The sequence below is a fragment of the Aquarana catesbeiana genome, linkage group LG04, assembly GCF_042186555.1.
Source record: "Aquarana catesbeiana isolate 2022-GZ linkage group LG04, ASM4218655v1, whole genome shotgun sequence".
Lineage (NCBI taxonomy): Eukaryota > Metazoa > Chordata > Amphibia > Anura > Ranidae > Aquarana > Aquarana catesbeiana.
This window is the reverse complement of record NC_133327.1, coordinates 262,635,115-262,647,691: the sequence shown is the minus strand read 5'-3', so window position 1 is coordinate 262,647,691 and position 12,577 is coordinate 262,635,115. Positions and strand designations below refer to the sequence as shown.

Sequence of the window (12,577 nt, the reverse complement as noted above, 5' to 3'; positions counted from 1 at the left end):
TATCCCTGCTATAGAGAAAGGGACTGTGAGAATCTATGTCCTCAGTCCCTTTTTCTGCTATTTCACCAAAGCACCCAATGGGGCTTCTAACAAATTGTAAAAAATAATAAAGAAAATATTGTAAAAAAAAAAATTGTATACATTTTAAAAAAATAATACCAAAATAAAATAATAAAAAAAACACCAATCTCTATTCCACTGACAGCAATCTGTGCCCTTACTGAGAAAGTCGACCGCCCCACTGACACTGTTAACTGCTCTATTGACTGACACCAGCCTCTGCCCTACTGACACGTCCACTGCTATGCCGACACTGTCCACTGTACTACTGTGCATGTGTGTATGAGCTTTTGGATGCACACCCTAATGCAATAGGTTGCGCACACCAATTGTATGCCTGTTTACCATTATTATTGAAAGTTAAAGAATCCCACATTTTGGGTTGCCCTCAGAAAAGTAATAGAGGGGAAATTTTCCACTGGGGACACTAGTTCTGGTGACCTGGAGGTCCCCAAGAGATTACCTTAATTTACAGCGATTTCCTTTCGCTTCCTGTTCGGCTATGGGACAGGAAGTGAAGGTAAATCTCAATGGGGCAAAGATAGCAAAAAATAAACCTTATGAGGGTTATAACCCTCCCTCACTCTATCCAAAATGTAAAAAAAAGTTTTGCCTATAGCTCTACTTTAAATCTTTCTGAACTTTCACAAACACTGCATTTAGTGTGTTTGCCCCAATGTGCTCTCTTTATCAGCTGCTACGTGATCACATGCCATCTCCCTATATTAGAGCAGCCTGGATTTTCAGTTTATAATGTGTATTGGATAATTGCAAGGCCATAGGCTACTGTTATTATCTATTTGATATGGGATGTTGTCCTACGGTTGGAATTTGCAGTGAAGCTAAAATAAATATGTATTTGTTTGGGAACAGCCTCATGAGAAGACAATTTTTTCACACATCTTTCAAGGATTTAAAACTTGGCAGGGATTTATTTTCACGTACGGTTTCTTCAATACCTTAGCTGCCTATCACATCCCATATTATGTATCTTATGCCCCATCAAATGTTTTGGTTTGTCTAGGTTTTCATTGTAAAGATTGCCCTCACTTCCAGTGTTGCTCAACATTGTCTCGGGAATAGGGCAAAATCATCCCAACAAGTATATAGCCAGAACTGCAAAACTAAGAATTTGATGGAGAATCCATTATTCTTAGCAATTTTTTCTGAAACCTATTCCCGCTAATCATCCAGAATTCAAGCTTTTTTTACATTTTTTTAAAGCTCCAATGGAAAGGAAGGAGGGGGGAGGGAGCTTGGAACTCCTGAAATGCGTTGGATTCTTGATACAATAGGATTGGATAAAGGGAAACTGCTGCGCTAACTCAAATGCAGAAAGCAGCCAACACTAACAATCAGACTAATTGTATATAAAAGAAAAGCAAAAAGTGTAGCGCTATAACTCAAATAAAATCACATCTAGGGTGTAAAGGTGATATCAGAGGGGTTCACAAGTAAGTAGACCACCTCCACACCTGTGCACTCAAAATGAAACGTGAGTGATACTACAATTTACATATAGGCGAGTATCTACAAATAGTGTAAATGTGTCTCATTGGAGACTCTTTAAACCATCCAAAAACAAAAAATAAAATAAAATCTATCAGCAACAAAATATTGACACATGAAAAGGGCCGAACCCGAAATGCATAAGAAAAAACTCAAATGCTATGCCACCTTATCCATACAGGCCTCTAGGGACAAATTCACATATACCCATACGTGAAAAAACAGAATTAATACACAGTGATCAAAAGATGGCTGTTATAGGTATGTGAACTAAAAAGTCTCTAAGGGTTGACAGTTCTTTTAAGAATGGAAGGTGTTCAAAAACTTGTATTCATATCCTGCACTGCCACGTACATGTTATGCCCAGGGTAGGTCTTCTTACAAACCCATACTTTCAACTGGAAGAGATGAAATTAAATGCCCTTACCAGAAAAGGTGGACTCACTAGCCGTTGGCGGTGAGTCATACAGGCTTATACCATCTAAGCGGTAGGGTTAACGGTGATTCCAATCCTGGAAGGGTGCCGGGAAGAACTTCATGTCCTCAACGCTCCTAGGAAAGCTGGAGACGGACCCGCTGTTCCTGTGTTGGTTTGTCTTGGTCAGGATACGTATTCAAATGTAGGCTGGGGTCCTCCGCCGGGTACCGCTCACGGACGTATTGCTATAAACAATGGTAGCGCACAGCTTCACTCACAGCCTGAGAGTCGCACTCTGATGACGTCACCCGCACCCTACCGCTTAGACGGTACAAGCCTGTATGACTCACCGTCAACGGCTAGTGATTCCACCTTTTCTGGTAAGGGCATTTCATTTAATTGTACTTAAATGTATTGATACGATACAGCTAATGTTGAGGGACATCTTTAGAGTGGCATTCTTTTCCTTTTTCCTACTATTACTTTTTTTGCAAGATCCCTGTGGAGGTTGCTGTACTACAGCAAACTGCCAATGGAACAAATGTCATAACTAAAGCTGGCCATACATTAATACCTTCGACTATGTAGTGCAGGGACCTGCCTGATTGCACACAAATTGAAAGTGGCTAGGTTTGACCTTATATTATACGGTTTTGGAAAATCTAAAAGAAAATTGTATAATGATTTGATTGACACCCCTCAGTCTCACCATTTTTAAATAAAAGCGCTAAGACAGAAGTTCTAATGCTTCCCCATTTTACTAAAAGTTTATAGAGGAACTTGTCCCCATTGGAAAGATTGATAGACTCGATGAACACCATCACTGAGACAGGAAGGGACACAGCAACTAAAACCTTTTCCACTCTATCAAAAGCAAAATGAATAATTAGGCTGGAGTCATACTCCAACTCGTTTTCAAATGCTACTACCTCCTATGAAATCTTTACCACAATAAGGAGAAACGTAAATCAATTAATGTCAGGAATAATACAATATGACTTGTTCTGAATATTCTATAATCGGTTCCAAATAATATTCAAAGCAATTCTGAATGCACCTAGTTTGTTTTTGTAATCTAGACATGTTATAATTTTGTTTTTCAGTGATGAACAGCCATTTGATCATCATAGAGACATTTCTGCTGACTGTCTTGGCACGCATTGCCTACAGGAAGAAGGATGATGTGGCTGGCTATACATCCAAGGCACTGCCTGTGTGAAGGGGCAATATTGCTGCATGTATTCAATGATGCACTGTACACAATTTGTGTGGATAGGTAAACAAAATTTGGGCTTATTTTACGAAGAAGAGCAAAGTGCAGTGTACAAATTGTGCTCAGCCATGGAAACCATTCTGGTAGTTGTGAATGATAAACTGGCACAGATTCAGAAACCTTTTAGATAGATCTATAAAGATAGATTTTAAAGGCATTATATAGATATTTATGAAACAACCCAAAAAATCTGCAATCCTTCAAATTATGGAGAAATAAACTTTTTTAAAACATTATGCAAATGCTTAGTGTGGATATATTGATACATTCAACATTCTTGATAAATTCAACCTGCTTGTGCTGCAAAGTGTGATTCTAAAGCACAACTAAAAATGAGAGATCTGGTACAACATTGCCTGTATTGTAAACTCAGCTGGTAATGGGCTCAGACTTGGGTACATTCAGCCTGCCCATACAATGTTCGAATCTCGGCCGGTCCCTGCTGAACCGGCCGAGATTCCAACTGTTTATGGCCAGCTTATGGGCTTGTGATGAAAGACTTTGGGTTTGTGCCAATGGACAAATGTGGTATGCTTTTAGGTGCAATTCACTTTTTAATGACAGGTGCAGTTAACTTTGGGTTGTACTCCTTATGACTAGCATCATCCTGCTTCAAACTTTTTCATTCCTAATGGCTTGTATGTACTGAGAGAACCTACTGTAGCTATTCTATTCAATTATTCTATGCGTTGAGCTTTAAAGTGACAAATGGTTAGGTACATGGCTAAACGTTAAATAAGAAAAAAATACAAATACTAATAAACACATGCAGGTGTTAGGCCTGGTTCACACTGGTGCGACATACGCTCCGACTTTGGAAGCACATGTTGCATGACATGTACAAATCAATGGTCCCCTATTAGAGCCATCTTAACTTGTCCGACACAAGTAAGTCCGACTTTGAAAAACGTTCCTGCACTACTTTAGTCCGAGTTTGGTCCGTTTTCAGCCCATTCAATATCATTGAAGTCAGATCAAAGTCGGATCCTTGTCCTAACCATCCGACATGATTACAGCAGCAGGAAAAGGAATTTATGTCACACTGGCATTGTTTTGATTGGTCAAAGGACAAGTCAAACTATCTCAAAGTCAGAGCAAAATCTTTTCCTGTTCATTCAAGACGGATGGAAGTAGGACCGATGTCGCAGGGCAAAGTAGGATCACAGTCGTGTCGTAGCAGTGTGAACCTGGCCTTATACTGTATATACTGTGAATAAAAAATATCCAATGCTAGGTCCACTGTAAGGCAGTCCATATATTGTTTTTCTGGTTCAACCAGTGGGTTGAGCAAAAAAAAAAAAAAAAAAAACTAGTCCTATTCCCCATCCACACATTCGAGGTGGATGGAGCCAATGACAGCTGATCACATGATCAAAACAAAAGCTCTGTGATCGTTTTTTTTTTCCTCCCCACGCTGACAGTGCGAGGAGAAAAAAAAGCCGATCACCGGCTTATCAGTAAGGGACATTGGTCCCAAAGAGGAAGAGACAATTCTGCCTCATATGTGCCACCAGTACACCCTGCCAGTGCCACCTGCCATTGCCACCTGACAGTGCCCACCAGTGCCACCTATCAATGCCTACAAGTGCCACCTATTAATGCCCACAAGTGCCACCTATCAATGCCCACCAGTGGTGCCAATTAGTGCCACCTAGCAGTGCTGCCTATCAGTGTAACTGATCAGTGCCCATTATTGCCACCCATCAGTGCCCATCACTGCCCATCAGTGCCACCTATCGGTGCCCATCAGTGCCGCCTCATCAGCGTACATCAATGAAGGAGAATAATTACCTTTTTTAAAAATTTTATAACAAAATATAATTTTTTTTTTTTTTTTTTTTAAATTCGGTCTTTTTACATTTTTTTTAACAAAAAAAATAAAAACCTTAAAGGTGATCAAATACCACCAAAAGAAAGCTCTATTTGTGGGAAAAAAAATGATAAAAATTTCATTTGGGTACAGTGTTGTATGTCCACGCAATTGTCATTTAAAGTGCGTCAGCGCTGAAAGCTGAAAATTGGTCTGGATAGGAGGGGGGTTTTAGTGCCCAGTAAGCAAGTGGTTAAATGAAACGGTAAAATATTGCCAATTATGTACTGCAGAAGTCTGAAGCCCTGTATTTATGCACTTCAGCTCTCATACTTTTATAGTCCTTATGTACCAGTGCAATTTTAAAATTTTCATTATGGCTGGTTTATTCTGTGATAACTTTGTCATTACTTAAATTGGAGTTCCACCCAAAAATGGAACTTCCGCTGTCCGGATTCCTCCCCCTCTCCGATGTCAGATTTGGCACCTTTCAGGGGGGAGCAGATATCTGTCTAATACAGGTATTTGCTCCCACTTCCGGCAAAAGATCCCCGCAGTATCCGCAGCAATCTACGCCATGTCCGGCCCCTCCTCTGTCCCCCCTGCTGTCTTCTGGGAGACATACAGGTCCCAGAAAACAGCAGGCACCAGTGACGCACAGCACGACTCAAGCATGCACAGTATGGAAACAGGCTGTGAAGCCGCAATGCTTCACTTCATGATTTCCTTGCTAGCAATGCCGGCTCCTCCACCTGGAGCCGAGGGAATGGATCGGGTTCAGGGGAGGACATCGCGGGTGCCCTGGACAGGTAAGTGTCCTTATTTTAAAGTCAGCAGCTGCAGTATTTGTGACTAAGCTTTCTTTTGGCAATATGGTCTTGCAAATATATTTTAATTATTATTATTATTATAAAATTAAAAAATGTTCTATATAAATCTTTAGACAAGAGGTATTTACCTTTTTTTTCTATTTTGACCAGAGTTGGTTTAAAGAAAAGTAGTTTTACAGTAAATAAATTATACATTTTACCCTGTTGCTGTAACACATACAAGTGCATCTCAAAAAATTAGAATATTATTTAAAAAATTTCAGTAATTTAATTCAAGAAATGAAACGCCTATATTATATAGATTCATTACACACAGAGTGACATATTTCAAGCATTTCTTTCTTTTAATTTTGATGATTATGGCTTACAGTTTGTGAAAACCCCAAATTCTGTATCTTAGAAAATTTGAATATTACACAAGACCAATAAAAAGGATTTTTAATACAGAAATGTTGGCTTACTGAAAAGTACAGTGGCTTGCGAAAGTATACGGCCCCCTTGAACTTTTCAACCTTTTGCCATATTGGATATTTTAAACTATTTTAGCAATTAAAAAACTGAAAAGTGGTGCGTGCAAAATTATTCGGCCCCTTTACTTTCAGTGCAGCAAACTCACTCCAGAAGTTCAGCGAGGATATCTGAATGATCCAATGTTGTCCTAAATGACTGATGGTGATAAATAGAATCCACCTGTGTGTAATCAAGTCTCTGTATAAATGCGCCTGCTCTGTGATAGTCTCAGGGTTCTGTTAAAAGCGCAGAGAGCATCATGAAGACCAAGGAATACACCAGGCAGGTCCGTAATACTGTTGTGGAGAAGTTTAAAGCCGGATTTGGATACAAAAAGATTTCCCAAGCTTTAAACATCCCAAGGAGCACTGTGCAAGCGATCATTTTGAAATGGAAGGAGTATCAGACCACTGCAAATCTACCAAGACCTGGCTGTCCCTCTAAACTTTCAGCTCAGACAAGGAGAAGACTGATCAGAGATACAGCCAAGAGGCCCATGATCACTCTGGATGAACTGCAGAGAACTACAGCTGAGGTGGGAGAGTCTGTCCATAGGACAACAATCAGTCGTACACTGCACAAATCTGGCCTTTATGGAAGAGTGGCAAGAAGAAAGCCATTTCTCAAAGATATCCATAAAAAGTCTCGTCTAAAGTTTGCCACAAGCCACCTGGGAGACACACCAAACATGTGGAAGAAGGTGCTCTGGTCCGATGAAACCAAAATCGAACTTTTTGGCTACAATGCAAAACGATATGTTTGGCGTAAAAGCAACACAGCTCATCACACTCAACACACCATCCCCACTGTCAAACATGGTGGTGGCAGCATCAAGGTTTGGGCCTGCTTTTCTTCAGCAGGGACAGGGAAGATGGTTAAAATTGAGGGGAAGATGGATGCAGCCAAATACAGGACCATTCTGGATGAAAACCTGTTGGAGTCTGCAAAAGACCTGAAACTGGGACGGAGATTTATCTTCCAACAAGACAATGATCCCAAACATACAGCAAAATCTACAAAGGAATGGTTCACAAATAAACGTATCCAGGTGTTAGAATGGCCAAGTCAAAGTCCAGACCTGAATCCAATCGAGAATCTGTGGAAAGAGCTGAAAACTGCTGTTCACAAACGCTCTCCATCCAACCTCACTGAGCTCGAGCTGTTTTGCAAGGAAGAATGGGCAAGAATTTCAGTCTCTCGATGTGCAAAACTGATAGAGACATACCCCAAGCGACTTGCAGCTGTAATCGCAGCAAAAGGTGGCTCTACAAAGTATTAACGCAAGGGGGCCGAATAATTTTGCACGCCCCACTTTTCTTTTTTTATTAGTTAAAAAAGTTTCAAAAATCCAAAAGATTTTGTTCCACTTCACAATTGTGTCCCACTTGTTGGTGATTCTTCACAAAAAATAAAAATTTTATATCTTTATGTTTGAAGCCTGAAATGTGGCAAAAGGTTGAAAAGTTCAAGGGGGCCGAATACTTTCGCAAGCCACTGTATGTCCATGTACAATATAGTATGCACTCAATACTTGGTCGGTGCTCCTTTTGCATGAATCACTGGCATCAGTGCAGCGTGGCATGGAGGTGATCAGCCTGTGGCACTGCTGAGGTGTTATGGAAGCCCAGGTTGCTTTGATAGCGGCCTTCAGCTCGTCTGCATTGTTGGGTCTGGTGTCTTTCATCTTTCTCTTGACAATACCCAATAGATTCTCTATGGGGTTTAGGGCAGACAAGTTTGCTGGCGAATCAAGCACAGTGATACCATGATCATTAAACCAGGTATTGGTACTTTTGGCAGTGTGGGCAGGTGCCAAGTCCTGCTGGAAAATGAAATCAGCATCTCCATAAAGCTGGTCAGCAGAGGGAAGCATGAAGTTCTGTGGAATTTCCTGGTAGAGGGCTGCTCTGACTTTGGACTTGATAAAACACAGTGGACCAACAGCAGCAGATGACACGGCTCCCCAAATCATCACTGACTGTGGAAACTTCACACTGGACCTCATGCAACTTGGATTCTGTGCCTCTTCCTCCAGACTCTGGGACCTTGATTCCCAAATGAAATGCAAAATTTTCCACAGTCCGTGATGATTTGGCCAGCAAACTCGCCTGACCTAAACCCCATAAAGTATCTGTGGGGTATTGTCAAGAGGAAGATGAGAGGCACCAGACCCAACAATGCAGATGAACTGAAGGCTGCTATCAAAGCAACCTGGGCTTCCATAACACCTCAGCAGTGCCACAGGCTGATTGCCTCCATGCCACGCCACATTGATGCAGTAATTCATGCAAAAGGAGCCCCAACCAAGTATTGAATGCATACTATACTGTACATGGACATACTTTTCAGTAAGTCGACATTTCTGTATTATAAAACCTTTTTTTTTATTGGTCTTATGTAATATTCTAATTTTCTGAGATACTGAATTTAGGGTTTTCATTAGTTGTAAGCCATAATCATCAAAATTAAAAGAAAGAAAAGCTTGAAATATATCACTCTGTGTGTAACGCATCTATATAAATTAGGAGTTTCTCTTTTTGAATTGAATTACTGGAATAAATTAACTTTTTGATGATATTCTAATTTTATGAGATGCACCTGTATATGCAGGATCACAGTGATAGCCAATCACAGACTAACAGTGATCAGTAAAACCAGAACCTGTACGCTTTCTCCTTCTGAATGGCCACTGGCTGAGAGCGCTGATCGGCTGCTGGTTTTCCAGCATGCAGGGCCGGCTTCTGTTGGACAGACCGACATGCATCCATACCAGACCCTTAACCGAGCATGCAGCCTGGCAGGTCAGGAAAGGAGGGGGGGAAGAACGAGTGACCCCCCCCCCCGGTCCATACCAGGTCACATGCCCTCAACATGGCTGGAAGGGGTGCTTTGTTGCAGGGGGGTTCTGTGTCCCCCACCCCAAAGCATGTTGTCTCCATGCTGGTGACCTTCCTGTAATTTCCCCAGATCCTTGGATCCCGCTGATAGTTTTAAATCTAGTCACTGCAGGTACTTGCATATTTTTTTTTTATCATATGCTCCATTTGAAATTCACCTGAAAGTGAATTATTCACCTCTAAAACTCAAGCAGAAATACTTTTACTTTCCAGTGGCAAGTCACATCAGTCTTAATCATTGCAATTCCAAATGGCAGTACTAAGATATACTGTACTTGTGCAACTAAGGCTTTGAGCTTGTGTCGATGGCATTAATTTGAAATCAGTTTGAAACGCTTCTGAAATCAATCCAAATTCATTGACAGGGACATTTAACCACCTTTTAACCACCTTTCCGACTTTGCATTCTTTTATGGGAATGAAAAACCCATTTGACATAAAGAAAAGCCTGTTGTCACAGGTTCTTATATCTACTTATTGGTACCATAGTTCTATCTATACCAAAACTCTTTTTTCCCACCTTAAAATGTTACTAAACCCAGGACCCTGTACTCACTATATCTGGACTCCCACAGTACACAGAACACGGAAATGCAATCATTTTAGTAAATACCGTATTTATCGGCGTATAACACGCGCCGGCGTATAACACGCACCCCAAGTTTAGGAGAGAATTTTAAGGAAAAAAACTTTTAGGAGGGAAGTTTAAGGAAAAGAAACTTACATTAAAATGCCCATCAATGCAGCCTCATCAGTGTTCATCTGCAGCCTTTTCAGTGTCAGTGCAGCCTTGTCAGTGCAGCTTTGCCCCAGTGCAGCCTTGTCAGTGCAGCTTTGCCCCAGTGCAGCCTTGTCAATGCAGCCTTGTCCCCAGTGCAGCCTTGTCCCCAGTGCAGCCTTATTAATGCAGCCTTGTCCCCAGTGCAGCCTTATCAATGCAGCCTTGTCCCCAGTGCAGCCTTGTCCCTGCAGCCTTGTCCCCAGTGCAGCCTAGTGTCCATGCCTCCTGCCGCTGCCGCCATACACATAGAAGTAGTTTTAAATATGGCGCCGCGGAGTTCGGAGAGACTCGGCGCCGGCGGAAGTGAACGAACGCCGCCGAGATACACATAGCCGAGGGTTCTCGGCTCTTTCCGGCGCCGCTCACAGTCCTGCCCAGTCCCGCCCTATGATGGACATAACACAGGTCCAATGGCGGGACTGGGCGTGACAGTGAGCGGCGCCGGAAAGAGCCGAATACACCCGACTATGTGTATCTCGGCTCTGTGAATTCGGCGGCGCTCGTTCAGCACCGCCGAGTCCTTCCGAAGTCCGCGGCGCCATATTTGAAACTACTCGCTATGTAAATATAAAAAAGCAAAAGAGAGGGGTAGTGGGACTTTAAATGAGGCATGGGTATGTCTTTGAGATGGTCTAGGATACCTTATATTATATTAACTATCACCACCCCATAAGGGGCTTTTTAGCTGTATAGCCATAAAGAATTGCTGATCAAGAAAATGCATAGACATCAGTTCATGAGTAATAATAATAATAATATAATGCATCATAATATACAATACATAAATCATGCACATTGAGGCATAATAAAAATAGTAATAATAATAGTAGTCATGTTGATAGAAACGTTGTTTATAAACGCTGTTTATAAGATATTGACATAATTGATACAGGCAATAGAATGGATATACAAAAAAGGTGAACAAGGTATTCCGGATAACAATGTTAGTAAAAATGGTATGCGATAGAATTCATAGATGAAACAAACTTGAAATGGCAACCCTGAGTGTAGACTCTACGCGTTTCATGGCGTTTAAAGCCAATCATCAGGAGTGGGATGCATCAAGAGATGACTTTTGGCAACAGCCCAGTACATAACCCAACAGTCCAATTATGGAATAGTGAACGTGGCCCTGAGAGAGCTGTCTCCCCCGGGGTTGAGGCCAAGGACACACAAGGCTGACCCCCAAACCGAAAAACTCCATGGGAGCTGGAGAATCGAAGAGGGGGTGGAGAGGAACAGCAGCCAAGGAGAGAGCCAGACAGCTAAAACCCACTTCCAAGGTAGGAGGCATACAGGTATGGGCCACAGATGAAGTTCTGAGGTGTGGATGAAGACCCATATATCCTCTCCTCCTGAGAACATGTTGGGGGTCAGCCTTGTGTGTCCTTGGCCTCAACCCCGGGGGAGACAGCTCTCTCAGGGCCACTTTCACTATTCCATAATTGGACTGTTGGGTTATGTACTGGGCTGTTGCCAAAAGTCATCTCTTGATGCATCCCACTCCTGATGATTGGCTTTAAACGCCATGAAACGCGTAGAGTCTACACTCAGGGTTGCCATTTCAAGTTTGTTTCATCTATGAATTCTATCGCATACCATTTTTACTAACATTGTTATCCGGAATACCTTGTTCACCTTTTTTGTATATCCATTCTATTGCCTGTATCAATTATGTCAATATCTTATAAACAGCGTTTATAAACAACGTTTCTATCAACATGACTACTATTATTATTACTATTTTTATTATGCCTCAATGTGCATGATTTATGTATTGTATATTATGATGCATTATATTATTATTATTATTACTCATGAACTGATGTCTATGCATTTTCTTGATCAGCAATTCTTTATGGCTATACAGCTAAAAAGCCCCTTATGGGGTGGTGATAGTTAATATAATATAAGGTATCCTAGACCATCTCAAAGACATACCCATGCCTCATTTAAAGTCCCACTACCCCTCTCTTTTGCTTTTTTATGCTTATACAGGGATGGAGACATGGTTATGGTAACTGTGGGGCCCAATCAGGTCAACTGTTTTATAATACTCGCTATGTAAATGTCGGCGGCGATCGCCGACATTCACATAGTGATAGCGGGGATCGGCGTATAACACGCACCCACGACTTTCCCCTGATTTTAAGGGGAAAAAAGTGCGTGTTATACGCCGATAAATACGGTATAAACTGCCGAATACCTTTTCTCATCAGCAGTATATAGCAGTCGTGTGACTTCTATCAGTGCCTGGTTAAAGCTTGTAGGTAGAGTTTTCATACAGCACTGGCTGTCCTATCAGGACCCTCCGATTCTCTGTCTGAAATGTGCTGATTGGCCCTGTGCTGATCACATGCACTCCCCAAAGAAAAAAAAAGCTCTCCAGCAACACACCAAACTGAGCATGTGGAGCCTGACTCCAGTAACTCTCTTATCCGGACATGTTTTGGGGACAATGCAAGAAGGGAAGGATCTGTGCATACAAG

General features: G+C 41.6%; 1 protein-coding gene across 2 annotated transcripts in view; it reads left to right on the top strand.

Annotated features, from left to right (window-relative positions):
• SLC51A (solute carrier family 51 member A) overlaps positions 1-3,496 on the top strand; it is a 72,904-nt gene extending 69,408 nt beyond the window's left edge. For both annotated transcript variants that reach the window (XM_073626438.1, XM_073626439.1), the window contains exon 9: positions 3,091-3,496. In XM_073626438.1, coding sequence (XP_073482539.1) covers positions 3,091-3,206 — 116 coding nt within the window. In that variant the 3' untranslated portion in view covers positions 3,207-3,496. The remainder of the gene's footprint in view (positions 1-3,090) is intronic.
• The last annotated feature ends 9,081 nt before the right edge of the window (positions 3,497-12,577 follow it).